Source organism: Pygocentrus nattereri, chromosome 13 (assembly GCF_015220715.1).
Source record: "Pygocentrus nattereri isolate fPygNat1 chromosome 13, fPygNat1.pri, whole genome shotgun sequence".
Lineage (NCBI taxonomy): Eukaryota > Metazoa > Chordata > Actinopteri > Characiformes > Serrasalmidae > Pygocentrus > Pygocentrus nattereri.
The window spans coordinates 31206879-31224222 of record NC_051223.1 but is presented as its reverse complement, the minus strand read 5'-3'; the positions used below and the strand labels follow the sequence as shown (position 1 = coordinate 31224222).

Sequence of the window (17344 nt, the reverse complement as noted above, 5' to 3'; positions counted from 1 at the left end):
CAATACCCTTAAAGACTCCCTTATGAAGATATATGGCTGTGTCAGTTTTCTTTGGGCCCTTTTTGTTTGAGTGGATCGGTTGAACCTGCGTTGTGTTTGTAACTGTTGATGCTTTCCTGAGGAGGAACAATCTTCTGGAGGATTTCGACGGGAAGTGTTTTAGAGAAGGTGGATTGAAGCTTTCTCTGTGCTCATCAGCAACATGGTCTCAGTCCAGGATGGTCCAAACACAGACAAACTGCTTGTTCCACCTCGAGAGGCAAGTCCTAAACACATTTATATCTGACCTGTGTAGACCTCGATGCTTAAACAGAGAGGGGTTGAAAAGATGGACATGCTGTGGCATTGGCTTCTGCCTCTGCATCAGTTTATTACCGTCAGATTATATAGAAATACATAATTCTGGAATGTCTTTACAGTGTTTTACTTTGTCATATAATATAGTGGATATTTCATGATGTTTAATGAGAGTTAGGCTTCCCTTTCTGCCACCTTTGACATTTTATTTTTTGCTACGCCACACAGTTACTGGAGATGACAGTGCAGTGCAGTTAGGGTACTTTACAGTGGGGGCTGATATGGGATGGAGCTGGCTGTCAAAGCAGAATAAAAATCCTGATGCATTGTTACAAAGCTTCCGTATAGCAAACGAGGAAGGGTTTTAGAGAACTGCATGCAACCATCGTAGCGATGCCCTTCTATTTGCATGAACATGTTCCGCATGGGTCTGAAATGAGTGATGTGGAAAAAGTGCAGCAGTCATAACGGTCCTGCTACAGATTTCTTCAAAATGACACCTTGCATAATGTCGAAGTAAGACATTTAATCAGGCTTCAGCCGTGAAGCCAGCAATCAATGAATAGTCTTAAACACTGCAAAAACGAAGTCAAAACATCTAAACATCTGAGATCTAGTCAATATATCTCATATTCACACTGTGAGATTGTTGTAATAATATTTTAGGATTACACAACTAAACATGAACTTGTTCTAAGCAGTTTATCCTATGAAAGAGTCTTGTTTATGTCTGCTTGTTTTATGAATCATTTCTTTGAATGAAAAATTACTTCTCAAAACAAGTAAAATGATCTGCTGAAGGAACAGCACTTTCACTAGATGAATTACTCAAAACAAGTAAAAATGTGTAAGTTGAATAAAATATTCTCACAACAATCTCATAATTAGAAATATTAGATTGATTAGATTCAATTGTGACTGCATTTAAGATGTTTTCACTTGGTAAGATTTCATTTATCACAATGATCAGAGGTTATTATAGCACAGTGTGCTATAATAAAGTTATTATTAGCAGTGTTGCTTTAGGGTAATGGGCCTAAAAAAAATAAATCACATTATCTTTGCTTGATCCATTTTATGGCATTTAAACACAACTTTTGTATCACATATTTTGTACCATAGACTATTGAAATAATTGTTTGTGGCATTTAATCATAAATAAAGAACAGAGTGAATTATTCTGTAATGTCCCATTTTTTAAAAATGTCAGATTCACTGAGTAACGTTTTTTTTTTTTTTTCCCACTTTTTTAAACTTTTTGTCTGCACAGTCAAATCCAACAGGTACAGGATCATCTCTAAGAGCCCCGAGACAGGTAGGGTAACTGAATTGTTTTGTGTTCATGTGTATTGTAAGAACCTCCATTTTGTCTGTTTTGTCACACTTCAGCTTGTGTTACATGCCAGTGAGAAATCATGTTGTGTACTGCTGACAGGATTACTGTAATTAGGAGTGAACACAATGGGAGGGTAACTTATTGCATGTTAGTAACTGACTTAAATAAAACTTCCCGTTTTTTTGGCTGTATGTCCTTTGCAGGGCTCGCCTGCACGGAGGCTGGGAATGACAAGAAGACAGAAGGACAGAAAGGTAAATTCTGAAGCTCGAACAATTTCCAGTCATGTCTGAAATTTGGCATTCAGAAGATGGGCACACATGTACGCCACCACAGTGTCGTATTTGCTGTACTAGGACACTCAGATTTTTTTAATGAGCCCTAAGTTTCCGAGTTGGGGGAGCCCTAAGTTTCCGAGTTTTTTGTTTAAACAAAAAAGTAGCGAGGACCACTCATAATTGTATTTCGGTTACTTCAGCAGCCACAAATGAAAACTGCAGTCTGGTATTATTCACATGTGAATGTACAAATTTAAGCATGTTAACTGATGCTTCTCACGGGATAAAGACATCAGTCTTGTCATACACATTGTCTGCCCTCCATTTCATTGCAGTTACACAAAACAAATGCACAAAAAGCATTATTTCTAGTGTGTCCCTCCTGTTTCCAACCAAAATCACTTGAACACAATTTAAGTTGTACTTATGACCCCCAAAGTAGCTCCTGTATTTAAGAGATTTTTGTTAGTTAGTTAGTTAGAAGCTGCTGTAAACAGCAACAGTGTCTTGTCACTCTGAATTTATACACTGTTTAAAAAAATGTTTAGTATTCTGATTATGTTAAAATGATGCTGTATAGTTTGCTTACTTTGCTTACTACTTATATTTTGTATATAAGTGCCATTGTATATATAAAATAAATCTGTGAAGCTCAATTAATGATTGTATACATTGCCCAATAAAAGTATTATTTACTAGCTTCAATCAGGGAAAACTCAGTGCAGGGGTGCGGCTCTACAGGAGTGGAATTTGTTGATCCTGATGTGTTTTATAGCGATAGCTGTAGTAGGTCTTTTTTTTTTTTTTTAACCTGTCATGTCTGGCCATTTTTGCAATCGGAATGGTAATCCGAATGTACTGATGTACCAAACATATTTGTTTTCACAAGAAAAAGCTCTATAGGTTACTAAAGCCTATTCTTGTTAAAGTTTGTATTTTATTTGTTTGGCCAGGCCTGACAGGCAATAAAAAAGAGGACAGGAAAGAAAGAGAAGAAGGGAGGGAAAAAAAATAGAATAAAATAATAATAATAATAATAATAATAATCAATCAATCATAATAATGATAATTAAATAAGTAAATAAATAAATAGGGGGGAAATAAATAAATAATAGAAACAAAAAAGAAAGAAACAGAAAAAACAAATAAAATAAGTAAATAACCAGACAACTAAAAAATAAATAAATAAATGAAGTAGTAGGTGTAGTAGGTCATTTTTAATGCAGTGATAAAGTGGCTACATTATGATTCAGCTGAACGGAACATTTCATTGTAGGATTTCAAGGAACCTGAAGATCCAGAGGAGAGGGCGAGGAGGTACAAAGAGCAAGAAGTGAGTGTTTTATCTCAGCTTTTAAACCTTGTTTCCAGTCAACTGACTTTTCCCAAACAGGATTTTATTGCATAATTGGGCTGTACAATATCAGACAGTCTGTTTATCTAGTTCTGGCTTGTACAGTTAGGCCCAGAAATATTTGGACAGTGACACAGTCTTCACGATTTGGGCTCTGCAAGCCACCACATTGGATTTGAAATGAAACAACTGAGATGCAATTGAAGTGTAGGCTTTTAGGTTTAATTCAAGGGGTTGCACAAAAATATCCTATGAAATGTTTAGGAATTGCAACCATTTTTCTACAAAGCCTCCTCATTTCAAGGGCTCAAAAGTAATCGGACAAATTAACTTTACCATAAATAAAATGTTCATTTTTAATACTTTGTTAAGAATCCTTTGCAGGCAATGACTGCCATCAATGAACATCACCAAACGCAGGGTTTCCTCCTTTGTGATACTTTGCCAGGCCTTTACTGCAGCTGTCTTCAGTTGTTGCTTGTTTGTGGGTCTTTCTGCATTAAGTTTTGTCTTATGCAAGTGAAATACATGGTCGAACGGGTTGAGATCTGGTGATTGACTCAGCCATTGCAGAATATTCCACTTCTTTGGTTGCTTTCGCAGTAAGTTTTGGGTCATTGTCCATCTGCACTTTGAAGCGATGTCCAATCAACTTTGTTGCATTTGGTTGAATCTGAGCAGAAAGTATATCCCTGTACATATTGTCAGAATTTATCGGGCTGTTTCTGTCTTCTGTTGCATCATCAATAAACACTAGTGACCCAGTGCCATTGGAAGCCATGCATGCCCATGCCATCACACCGCCTCCACCATGTTTTACAGACGATGTGGTGTGCTTTCGTTCATGAGACATTCCAAGCCTTCTCCATACTTTCTTCTTCCCATCATTCTGAGACAGGTTAATCTTAGTTTTATCTGTCCAAAGAATGCTGTTCCAGAAGTTCCAGGCTTCTTTAGACATTTTTTGGCAAAGTCTAATCTGGCCTTTCTATTTTTGAGGCTGATTAGTGTTTTGCACCTTGTGGTGAACCCTGATACACCTACTGCCTGGAGAGTTTTCTTAGCTTGCGTGGATGTTGTGAAGGGTTTTTCTTCACCATGGAAAGGATTCTGCAATAATCCACCACTGTTGTCTTTTGTAGAAGTCCTGGTCTTTTTGAGTTCTTGAGTTCAACAATGGGCTGTTTTTACGCCAGAATGTACCAAACTGTTGATTTGGCCACTCCTAACATTTCTGCTATCTCTCTGATGGATTTCTTCTTTTTTTCAGCTTAATGAGGGTCTGTTTCACTTCCATTGAGAGCTCCTTTGACTGCATGTTGTAGGTTCACAGCAACAGCTTCCAAATGCAAATGCCACACCTGGAATCAACTCCAGACCTTTTACTTGTCTAATTTATGATGGATTAATGAGGGAATAGCCCATGCAGCCCATGAAATAGCTTTTAAGATAATTGTCCAATTATCTTTGGACCCTTAAAAAAGAGGCAGCTACATATTAAAGAGCTATAATTCCTAAACCCTTCCTCCAATTAGGATTAGGATGAGAGTCTGCACTTTAAGCTCATGTTGATTATACAACTGTATCTTGAATATGTTTTGGTAAACAGCTAAAATACCAAAACTTGTGTCACTGTCCAAATATTTATGGGCCTAACAGTAACTTCAGGCCTCAGGGACTACTAGTTGTAAACAAGTTTTACTAACATTGCCACCTTTACCTTTAGGTTGATTGTTATCCTTGATACATAATGTGGCCAACAGCATTTGGACACCTCTCCTAATTATTGTTTTCAGATGTTTCAGCCACACCCATTGCTAAGAGGTGTGTAAAATCAAGCAGATAGCCATGAAATCTCAATTCCTAAACATTGACAGTGGGTTTTACCGAAGCGCTTAGAGGCCTTAAACGTGGGATCACACCTCTGCCACAAGACAGTTCATGCCCTGCTAGATCTGCCCTAGTATCTTGGTGGGACCTAATTGACTGTCTGGGGAAGTTGTGGGCTGGAGGTTAGGGAACTGGCCGGAAGGTTGCTGGTTCGATCCCCAGTGCTGACAGTCCATTACTCAGGTGTCCTTGAGCAAGACACCTAACCCCCAATTGCTCCCCGGGCACCATGGATAAGTGTGCTCACTGCCCCTAGTGTGTGTGTATTCACTAGTGTGTATGTGGTGTTTCACTTCACGGATGGATTAAATGCGGAGATGGAATTTCCCCATTTGTGGGATTAAAAAAATATCACTTAACTTGACTGTAAGTGATATTACTGTGAAATAGAAGTGTGTAAGAACAACAGCTCAGCCATGAGGCAGTAGACCCCACAAACAGAATGTCACTGTTGAGTGCTGAAGTGTTTAGTATGTAAAAATCACCTATTCTCTGTTGCATCACTCATTAAGAGTCAAAAACTGCCTCTGGAAGCAATGTTAGCACAACAACTGTGCATTGAGAGCTTCATTAACTAGGTTTCCATGATAGAGCTGCTGCACACAAGCCTGAGATCACAATGCACAGTGCCAAGCGTTGGCTGGAGTGGTGTAAAGCACATCACCACTGGACTCTGGAGCAGTGGAAATGTGTTCTCTGAAGTGATGAATCATGATTCATTATCTATCAGTCTGATGGATGAATCTGTATTTGGTGAATGTCAGAAGAATACTACCTACTAAAATGCACAGTTTTTCAGGCTTTGGGCCCAGTCCCCTGGTTACACTGAGGGGTAATGTTAATGCTACAGCAAACAAATATATTTCAGATAATTAAATGCTTCCAGTTTTGTGACAGCGGCTTGGGGAAGACCCTTTCCTGTTCCAGCATGACTGTGCCCCTGTGCACAAAGTGAGCTCCATAAACACATAGACATGGTTTGGTGTAGATGATAGTGGCTTCAACCCCACTGAACACCTTTGGGATGAATTTGAGCATCGATTGTGAGCCAGGCCTTCTTGTCCTGCATCAATGTCTGACCTCACAAATGCTCTTTTGACCGAATGGGCACAGATTGCCACATATACATTCCAAAATCTTGTGGAAAGCTTTCCCAGAAGAGCCTCGTTAATAGTGACAAAAGCAGGGCAACTCCATATTAATCGTTTTGGATTACCAATAATCTTGTATAGATGTGATGGTCAGGTGTCCATATTATGTATATACAGTAAATAAAAATGAACCTGTGTAACTGAATTAGTGATTGAATGAATGAAAACATTCTATAATGTCTGCAGCTGAAACCGTTGTACAAGGAGCTCCTGTACACCATTAAATACAAACTAGGGAAGCCCACCAGCAATACAACGTACACTGACACTCAGCTACAGCAGTATATCAAAGAGGTGAGTTTACAAATGACACAACATATATATATATACACATATATATATACATATACATATATGTACATATAGTATGCTAACACTTTGAGTTTGCAACAACTTTTTTGAAAAGGTAATTATACCAAACAAAAGTTGTTGGTATAATTGTTAAAGTTGTTAAATGTTATTTGTGATATATTGTCACTTTAATGCATGAATGTGTTATTTTTTATAGGCATTTGGCATGACAGACACAGAGCATGAGAGCCTGAGTGAAAAAGTTGAGAATGCAGAGGTGATTAGCAAATTGATTTGGCATTGTTGTTTTGTTTTTGTTTTTGTTTTGTTTTTTAATCCTAGTCAATGGAATCTACACTTTTTTCTCATACACACTTTGTTTGATTATTTTGTTCAGAAGCCATTTTACTGCCTCAAGGTCACCGTCAAGGAAGCCAAAGGGATTCTGGGAAAGGACGTTAGTGGTAGGAGTCAATTTCTGCTTTCTGCATTCTCCTATTCAAACGTCTGCACTAATACAAGATCACATGACTAAATGTGATATTTCATTGCTATATTTATCCCTCCATAAATATTCTTTTGCCAAAAAAAGTTACATCACTGACACAGAACAAACACTTCCTCTAATTTATTAGTAATGTTGTTCCGTTTTTTCCTCTGAATGTGCATGACAGGCTTCAGTGACCCATACTGTCTGCTGACCATCATGCAAAAAGGCCAGGAGGCTAAGAGTAGCTCTATCCCATCCAAAGTGCAGAAGGCTGTGCTGAAGGATTCAGCCAAGCGAAGGGAAGTGTTCCAAACAGACATTAAGAAGCAGACACTTAACCCGGTCTGGGACCAAACCTTTAAACTGTGAGTGTCTGGAAACAAAGACAACTTTTCAGTACTTATGTAGTAGGGCAGTAACAAATACAGTGCATTTTTAGCATTTGGTTAGTATTACCAATAACACAATAACACATGTTCATTCAAAACAGAATATTCAAATCCACACATAGGAATTAAGCTCCAAAAGTTTTGAATTTGTTTGTGGGATGTTACTTGAATCTACTTATTTACATGTATCCAATTATACAGCAGTTTCGCCACACCCTTTCTGTACAGGGAGTATTTCAGATCTATGTGCTTTTTGACTGAAGCACAATGAAGACTGCCCAGTCAGAACACAGCCTGTTTGTCTTATCTCAGTCACAGTTACACATACAGTCTGTTAAAAGGACAAAGTGAGGTTAGAAAATGGTCATGTACAGAAGAAATATGGTACATAAAGCCACACAAATATTAGAAGTGGACTTCAAGGGGGAAAAAGTACAAGAAGAACATAGGATATGGGCCCTTTAAACTGCATGCTTATTAGTTTGTTATTAGGCCGTGTTCACAAGGATCCACAAGGATGCATGGCAATGTGTAAAAATTACCCTTAAAAGTTGCCAGTTAAAAAAATATCAGTTAAAAAAGTTCACCAAAGTTGAACAAAGTGTACTCTGATCTACTCATGCTATCAGGAAATAGGAGATGATGCAGAGCAGAGCTCCAGTTATCTCACTTCTGAATAAAATGGAGGAGACATGGGTGACTTCTGCATAAGTTCTGTATAAAAACTGCATAGGAATTTGCATAACTTTCCTGCTGTCATTGATCTCCACCCACAGACACACCCACAACAAACCAGTAGCATGTATCAATGTTTTTTGTTTTGACCTTTGTCAAAAAGGCCTTGTGAATGCAGCATTAATCTTAGGACTTTATTGCTGGTGAACTTATTTGAAAAGTATTAACTCTTGTGTTATGCTAATATACAAAGAAAAGAAGGGGAATTGGACGTCTGTCCCTAAAGCCTTTGCGAGTTACAGTCTGAAAGTTAGAAGAGTGTAAAAAGCTAACATCTGCAAAATGTCTACATACTTTCTAATGTCTGTGGTCTGCCAGGTACAGAGTTTGTAAAAATAAACAATACTTTGTTTTTAGAAAAGTGATTAATATCTTGATTGGTTAGAAGAAGAAAGTGTGCTTCCAAAATTCTCCTCAATGTCCTTAGCCTTCACATAAATTTGTTAAATCCCATCAGAAAGTATTGACTAGCCAAACCAGATATTAGTAATAACAACAAATAATACTGGGCTTCCTCAAAGAGAGGTTTGGAACTGGTTAACAAACACATTGACATATTTAAAATCACTACTCACTGTATTCATGTTAGGAGTAGTTATTCTACTGTTGTGCTTTTATAATCAAACTAAAAGATATTGCCTGGATAAAAAGCTTTTTAAATATAATTTTCTCAGGGACCACATATTTTGCACAGTCCTACATCGTTACATTTAGTTTTTTTTCTGAACTATTCAGTGTTTCACATTAAACAGGACTAATTCTACTCTCTTTATAATGAAACTCGCAGTTGATTATTGGTATTCAAGTACTGATTATATCTATTAAATACTCAAAAAGGCACATTATCATATAATTTATCACAATAAACTAAATATTCTCGACTATGCACTTCTCATTTTTGTATTCTCCTGCTATCTGGTATATATATATATATATATATATATATGTATAATATGCAGGGCATGTGGTCCCCATCATTAGAAATGTGAATCACTTTTATAGTTATGTTTGATTATGGATGCAGAGCAGCTTGGAAAGAAAAGAGACACTGACATCTCATGATCATTTAACTGAAGCTCATTGCTGTGTTTTTGTCTCTGTTACTTTCATTTAGTGTGTTTGAAGACATAACCTCTAACAATTTTCACATGGAAATGTGGTGAGTAAAGCGCCGTGCTCTGCGCAGCGGGCGAGCGTTTCAGCTTTAGTTTTGTTTCGGCTGAGTCACTGTGGTTGAACGAGATGGAACGAGGCTTTGCTGAACTGCTTTCCACTTGCTTCGCAGGGATAAAGATGAGGAAGTGTCACTCGTTCAGAAATTCGACGAGTTCCGGACGAACTTGCACGGTCTGAAAAGGTCAACACTGCATCTGCATTTCACACGCAATCCACCCACCACCCCCACCCCCCCTCCCACATTTACGCTCTTGAAAAAGGTTTCTAAATGATCCTTTGCTTGGACGTATAGAACCTTTATATTTTTCCAACAAAAGAACTATACCAATGAACCTAAACATTGCTACTTGTTTTTAAACATGCCTACTCATCTCAGCGGTTCTACAATAGTCACTAGAGTGAGATCCTCCATTTTAAAGACACAGGAAAGCCTCCATCTGATGTATCTTTTTGATTTCTTTTTTCATTTGCTGGTGAATGCAGAAGCAAAACAGATGGCTGACATCACTGTAAGAAATACCAGTAACACTTCACTGTATTGTTCATAAGGCAATTTGACACCTACGTAAGCTTGTTATGGTGACAGACATAAACCTACATAAATGTTTATGAATGCTTATTCCAATAGGTGTCATTTGCTATAAGGGCTATATTTGCCAGTTTTGATCAAAGTTAGCTATAGTAGCCTGTATGACAGATGATGCCTTTTGGAATAAGCATTCATAAATATTTCTGTAGAGTTGTGTCATTTGTTAAGGCAAGCTTATGTAGGTTATTGTTATCATTACAATGGAGAGAATGGATTATTCAAACAACAGAAATGATGTGTCAGATGAGGAGGACAGCAAGCAAAGATAAAGTTAGCAATGTAGCTGTCTGGCTATCTAGAAACCTAACCTCAGTGTGTATGATTTGCATAATGCATGCTGGGTATTGTAGTGAGAGAACACTGATGAACAAAACCATGGATAAAAAGTTGCAAATTCCATTAACCAGTGATGCATTACAGAATACTGCATAAAACAACAAATAACAAAAAAGTGGTTCTTCAATAGCATCACTCCAAAAAATATTGTGTTTGAGTGTTCATGTGAGAGAGTATACATTTTTAACTTAAGTTGAAAATACCATAATTATGCTGGTAAACCTACTTTTTTGGAGATGCAAGTTTTTGTTCTGACCATGATGAGATGGCAACTTGGATTGATCATAATATGTTTTGAACTTGTCGATATGATCTCATTGCAGGATGATAAAAGATGCAAAAAAAGAGAAAGGGACGGATGATTTTCTGGGAAGCGTTGTTCTTAATCTGCAGGTAGGCACAATGTGATGTGCAAAACATCTTGCACCTATTTCATTTTACGAAACAAAATATGAAATGACAAATTTATCAATTTGTTCATACTAATTATAGGACCTTCACTGTACAGAGGACAGATGGCACATCCTCCAGCCTCAGACAGAGACGTACCCGGACCGAGGGCAGTGCCACATGCAGTTTAAATTCATCCACAAAGAGGTGGGTTTCACTGCTTGTACCTTCAGCTTCTGGTACTTTTTTTCAGGCAGGGCAAAGGGAACTGAATAGAGATGTGAAAACCCATTGATGGGATGCATGGCCTGTAGTAACTATCAGCGCTTACAAAGTGATCTTCATGTTAAGCTGGCATTTGAGTTACAGTTCCTTTTAAAGATCATCTGTACCTTTTGTAACAGTTTCATCACGTTCTACACTTTAGATTAGACAATTATATATTACAAATACAAATAGATGCAGTGAGCGTTGCAGGTGGCACTTAACTGGCATTTTATTTTAGGCTTTAGCAACAGTGGCATCTGGTTTGAGAAAATTTGCACTATTTATCTGTGGTCTGGGTAGTGGACAGAATAAATGTCCAAATTCAACTTTTAGACACTTTGTGTATAAACCGGTCATATCTGACTTTTTGATTGACAATGGTGCTTGATTGATAATGGTGTTCTCTCCTGTATTGTGTGTATGTGATCGACAGAGAGATGAGACACTGAGTGCTGGCCGCAGTCCTTATGTGAACTACAGTGGGATACTGCAGCAGTTTGTTCAAGCTCATATTTCCAAGCAAAAGGTAGGCTAACCTCTGAACTTTAACTTTCATTGGCTACCACTATTACTACTACTACCACTACTATAATTACATATTAACCCAGTCATTTTCCATTGCTTCACATTGAAAGGGGATTCACTAAAACTAGCATTTGATAGGTTATTTATTATGTCATGTAGTGATCTTTAGCTCAGGATTGTATATTCTTCAGCCTTATTGCTTTCACACAATTGCATAACATTTCATGCAACCACTGGAGACCCTTCCACAGTGATAAACAAATGCACTAATGTAATGGCTAATAAATACAGATCATATTCGGCTTCCTGGCAATAACAGTAATCTCTTATTCCCCAGGGTATATTTTGTTTTGTCAAACAAAATTATTTATAAGGCAAATTATTCAGTAACTGCATGAAATACACTATATTGCCAAAAGTATTCAGTCACCCATCTAAGTCATTGAATTCAGGTGGTCCAATCACTTCCATGGCCGCAGGTGCATAAAACCAAGCACCTAGGCATGCAGACTGCTTCTATGAACATTATTGAAAGAATGAGTCGCTCTCAGGAGCTCAGTGAGTTCCAGCATGGTACCGTGATAGGATGCCACCTGTGAAACAAGTCCAGTCATGAAATTTCCTCACAGTGAACTGTCAGTGGTATTATAACAAAGTGGAAGCAATTGGGAACAACAGCAAATCAGCGACAAAGTGGTAGGTCACGTAAAATGACAGATGCAGAGCGGAAGCTGAGGCACATGGTGCGCAGAGGTTGTCAAATTTCTGCAGAGTCAATTGCTACATTAGCTCAAGAACAGCGTAGAGAGCTTCATGGAATGGGCGAGCAGCCACATTACATCACAAAGCGTAATGCAAAGTGTCGAATGCAGTGGTGTAAAGCACCACTCGACTCTAGAGCAGTGGAGACGTGTTCTCTGGAGTGATGAATCACGCTTCTCCGTCTGGCAATCCAATGGATGAGTCTGAGTTTGGAGGTTCCCAGGAGAATGGTACTTGTCTGGCTCCATTGTGCCAAGTGTAAAGTTTGGTAGACAGGGGGTTATGGTGTGGGGTTGTTTTTCAGGAGTTGGGCTCAGCCCCTTAGTTCCAGTGAAAGGAGCTCTTAATACTTCAGCAAACCAAGAAATTTTGGACAATGTCATGCTCCCAACTTTGTGGGAACAGTTTGGGGATGGCTCCTTCCTGTTTCAGTGTGGCTGCACACCAGTGCACAAAGCAGGTCCATAAAGACATGGATGAGAGAGTTTGGTGTGGAAGAACTTGACTGGCCTGCACAGAGTCCTGACCTCAACCCAATAGAACACCTTTGGGATGAATTAGAGCGGAGACTGTGAGCCAGGCCTTGTGAGTCTGACCTCACAAATGCACTTCTGGAAGAATGGCCAAAAATTCCCATAAACACACTCCTAACCCTTGTGGAAAGCTTTGCCAGAAGAGTTGAAGCTGTTATAGCTGCAAAATGTGGGCTGACATCATATTAAACCCTATGAATTAAGAATATGATGTCACTCAAGTCCATATGTGCCTGCCTTCACACACATATGAACTTGAGTGACATCCTAATGAAAGTTGTGAAGAATATGACGAAGTGCGTTTTGGAACCACCAGTGGTCTCTATTGAAATGTATTAGCTAGGTAGAAAAAAAATTCAAACAACCTGCCCTATGGATCCACCCCAAGGCACTTGTAGTTTTTCAAAAGTTCCTCCAAGATACATCATCCAAAGGGGGTTTCCGTAGTGTTTAAATTGGAAAATCTTACATGAGAAACTACTGTGACGACTGCAGGATGTGAGTAGGCATGATTACAGCTATAGGAATAGGTGTAGCAAGAGTGTCTCTCTAAAGTTACTGCTTATACACAAGAGAGCTTAAGCCAGCTAAGATAGTGCCTGTGTTGCCTGTGTTGTGATAGGGAAGTACTGATGTGGTTGTACTTCTCTGCAAGTAAGCTGTGGCATTTTATTATGGTATTTAGCACTGTGTACATTTAAATGATTTACAGAAGTAGATCAAGAGAAGCATGAAGAAGCAATGTGTATGATTAAGTATCATCAGGAGGGTTGTGTGGTGTGAGGGTGAGATTTGCACAGTGTTGTGCAGCAGACATTCCATGGTGGTCAGAGTGGTTCAGAAGGCTGGTGAGCAGTGGCAGCCGATCAGGGCAGATGAAGCAACAGCGAAAAAACACAAGCTGTTAGTTCCATTAAGAGTGACTGATAACAGTACACAGTGCAACAAAGTGCAGCAGAGACTTCAGCAGGTCGAGCTATTACAGCCCAACTCAAAGGGAGAGCCAGAAGGTAACAGATATGCGGGCTCCCTGAGATGTCAGCGCCCCTCCACTCCACCGTCGACAGATTTGAGTGAAAGCATGAGTGCAGCGGGACAACAGCACCAACATTCCCAGTTTACCATAAGACTTTAGACTTAAAGACTGAGTCCTGAACACTGACTGGAAGATTATTCCAAAGCTGGGGGGCTCTGTATGAAAAGGCTCCACCCCCTGATGTAACTTTATTCATTCTAGGTACTAATAGTAAACCCGGACCTTGTGATCTAAGTAGGCCTGATGGTTCATAATAAGAGCTAAGTTCTTTCAGGTACTGAGGGGCGAGGCTGTTTAGGGCTTTGTATGTCAGTCAAAGAATTTTGTACTCAATGTGGAATTTAACTGTCATAAAACCAGGGCAGGTATTATAAAACAGTTTCCACCACTGTTTTCCTCTCTTCCAATCCCTTTGTTGTTGTCTCCTATCAGGACAGTAGTCCCTGGAAAGGTGAACTATGCGGAGAAGGTACCACACTGCTGGAGCACTATGCTGCCCAGAATGACATTTCACCCTTTCTGCAAGACCTGGCGTGAGTTCTGGACAATCTGCCTGTGTTCTAAAAGCCATGTCTTGTTTAAACAGACTCTGAGGCCACAGTAGATGATCAGCAAAGCTTGATTGAAATGTCTGATTGTGTGCGCAGGAAGTGGGTGGCCTACAGTAAGCTCTATCAGAGTTTGGAGGTGGATTCTACAGTGCTGTTTAAGCAGTTAACCAGCATAGAATACCACTGGGACCAGCAAGAACTTCCATACCAACAGGTCAGTGCACTATGATGGACTCTTTGCACTTATATTGGCGTGTGAAAGTCAAGCAAGTCAGATCAACAGTGTTAATACATCAACAGTGTTGCAGTTATCACCAGTGACAACACAAGCATGATGTCATTATTTGATAAATTAATTTTCACCTGTTGCTCATTGAAATAAAACCTACCACATTTGTGTTTTTAAGTAGGAGAGGAGATGATAGAAATCTGTTATTTTGCAAGTCTTGTTTTGAGAACTTTACATTTTAAAATATTTTTTATATATTTTTGTTTTTTTTGGTATTGTTGTTTTGGTGCAGGCATGAGCTATAAATGAAGAATGTAAGTCAAGTGTAAATATAATTAACTGCATTAATCATTCAAATCAAAATGGAATTATTATCTAAACAGCATTTTATAGACCTTAAATGTTTGTTGATACTCCCAAATAGGTCCTTGAATATTCTCAATATCACTCTTAAAACAATATTTGAAGCATTTATAATCTGCCTGATGGAACAGATACCCTTCCATTGTAATCATTGTTTCCATCCACACTAGCTGTACTGAACACACGTGTTACATCCGTCAATTTTTTATTTTTTGTTTAGTTTCATAACAAAGAAGCGTAAACTCCACAAACAATCCAATCAAATGTGCACTTTTTATACTCAAGAAAACTATATATAAAATATACCTTTATGGAAATGCAGTCCTGGTGTGGTAGTTTCAGAGCAACTTCTGCACTGACTAATGATGTGTGGACAAGACTCTTCTCTCCAACAGCAACAACACCTTCTGATTGTGATTTCGGAACAATAAACTTTGCTTTGTTATGTCATGTTGTAAACCTGCTAATTAAAAAAAAGAAGGTGGGGGGGGGGCAAATGTTCCGGCCTGAAGTGGTTATGTGACAGCTGAGTTGGAGGCAATGTGGATTGGGTTCATGACAGTACTTGAATTAAGATCACTCTACTTTAATATTTGAGAAGATTCATCAAACTTGTCATCTGCGGAAGTAGTTGGTGGGTGAAATTCTTCCTTCTGTTTGAGTTTTGTCATAACTGCTACCAAAATCTGACAGACAACCAATGTTGTTTTTAGTCCCTCAGTCACTTCCTGCCAAGACCAGCTGATAACGATGTGTAAATAAGACAAATGACATGAGCTAAGCAGTTTTTTTTATTTTGGTTTGTTTTTTAATATCCCATTCTACCTTAAATGGGTACCAGAATGTAACTGCTGCACCATTTAAGGTAGAGCTGAATATTGTGTGATTCATGAAGGCATATTTATTCTTATCTTTAGTGTCCACATGTAAAGCAGCACAGTGTGTTGCACTCTGAGGAGATGAGGTGACATAAATGCCTGACATGCAAGCTGTAATTTATTTATTTATAACATACAAATGATAACATTAACTGTTCAATCTAAAGGACTTTGCTAATAAAGCTTATTGTCTGCCACAGTTTTTCTAGCTTAAAAAGGTTAAGCTTCCAAATGCTACATAGCAAAAGGAATACCAACGTAGTGAACAAGAGCTAGAGTGTTTGAATTAATTGGGCCAGACTTAGTAATTATGAAATTGCAAAATGACATGTGCATAGTATTGTGAAACAAGGATGATAAGTAATATCTCTCGACTTCTAGCACTTAAATGTACTACAGAGATTCTCAAGGCATATGTAAAACAGAAATCTCTTTTGCTGAGAAGGACAGTTTCCATCGAAATTGTGCCTGTGAGTCACTTCTCTCAGTTTAATCTGTTAGAATTTGTGTCAGATGTCATACAGCATTTGCGGTCTATGTTTAACATTGTATCACATCTCCTGAATGCACTTTAGCAAGGACTTCTTGAACGCTTTCCAAGGAGTGTGGGTTTATGTTAATAAGTGTGCAGAATTGTGCAGTGCACTCTGATTAATTTCTTATGAAGTGCTGCTTCATAACATTTCACAACATTGTTCTTTTGCAGTAATCTGATACGGGTTTTCTGGCCTTGGGCAATCATAGCCTGTGGTTTATGAGCAATCCAACTGTTTTACAGATCCTTACGTTATTTTTTTTTGTAAATGTGAAAATTTTGTTTTTCCTAATATGGAATTTCAGAAACAAGAGTTGGGTGATTCTCTTCACGACTTTCTTCAGTACGGCCTATGTTTAGTGTCCAAGTACAGAGATATCTTCCCTCCCAAAAGCACCCCACGACTACACACACTGCTCAGGTACTACACTGAGGATTATGAGAAAATGTTTCCAACCAAAATTTAGCACTGAAGTAAGATTATTACTACAATACTTGCAAAGTTTAAAAACAAGTGTGATTATGTGATTATTTAGTTGAATAAAAATGAACAAAAAATTATAGATGTGTATTTTCCCATATGGAAGAACATATATGAACATATATTTGGTTATTTTAAAATACATCAGCAATATATATATATATATATATATATATATATATATATATATATATATATATATATATACACTGTACAACTATGTTGAAATATATGCCCATATGTATATAAAATATATGTAATAGTGTCCGTTTTTAGTATCTGCATTTTGGTTAAGCATATATGGAAATATATTTTCTAAGTTGACACACATTTTGAAAAATATCTGAAAATATATTTTGTTTGAATATGAGTTTTAATTCCCAGAACTTATTAGGCCTTCATTGCATAACTTGTACATAGACAGTTGATCTATTATCTGCAGTGTAATAATCACTGACATACTCACTTGTTTAAGCATGACT

The 17344-nt window shown here is 38.1% G+C and overlaps 1 protein-coding gene across 3 annotated transcripts in view; it reads left to right on the top strand.

Annotated features, from left to right (window-relative positions):
• unc13d (unc-13 homolog D (C. elegans)) overlaps positions 1–17344 on the top strand; it is a 36385-nt gene that overhangs the window by 2748 nt on the left and 16293 nt on the right. For 2 of the 3 annotated variants that reach the window (XM_037544428.1, XM_037544427.1), the window contains exons 2-17: positions 122–259; positions 1568–1612; positions 1837–1887; positions 3188–3244; positions 6493–6600; positions 6815–6874; positions 6995–7061; positions 7272–7452; positions 9326–9370; positions 9497–9568; positions 10636–10705; positions 10805–10909; positions 11403–11495; positions 14258–14358; positions 14473–14590; positions 16687–16802. In XM_037544428.1, the coding sequence (XP_037400325.1) occupies positions 203–259; positions 1568–1612; positions 1837–1887; positions 3188–3244; positions 6493–6600; positions 6815–6874; positions 6995–7061; positions 7272–7452; positions 9326–9370; positions 9497–9568; positions 10636–10705; positions 10805–10909; positions 11403–11495; positions 14258–14358; positions 14473–14590; positions 16687–16802 (1346 nt within the window). In that variant the 5' untranslated portion in view covers positions 122–202. Of the gene's footprint in view, positions 1–6; positions 260–1567; positions 1613–1836; positions 1888–3187; positions 3245–6492; positions 6601–6814; positions 6875–6994; positions 7062–7271; positions 7453–9325; positions 9371–9496; positions 9569–10635; positions 10706–10804; positions 10910–11402; positions 11496–14257; positions 14359–14472; positions 14591–16686; positions 16803–17344 lie in introns of those variants that run through there. The other variant, XM_017701791.2, reaches the window with a different exon arrangement.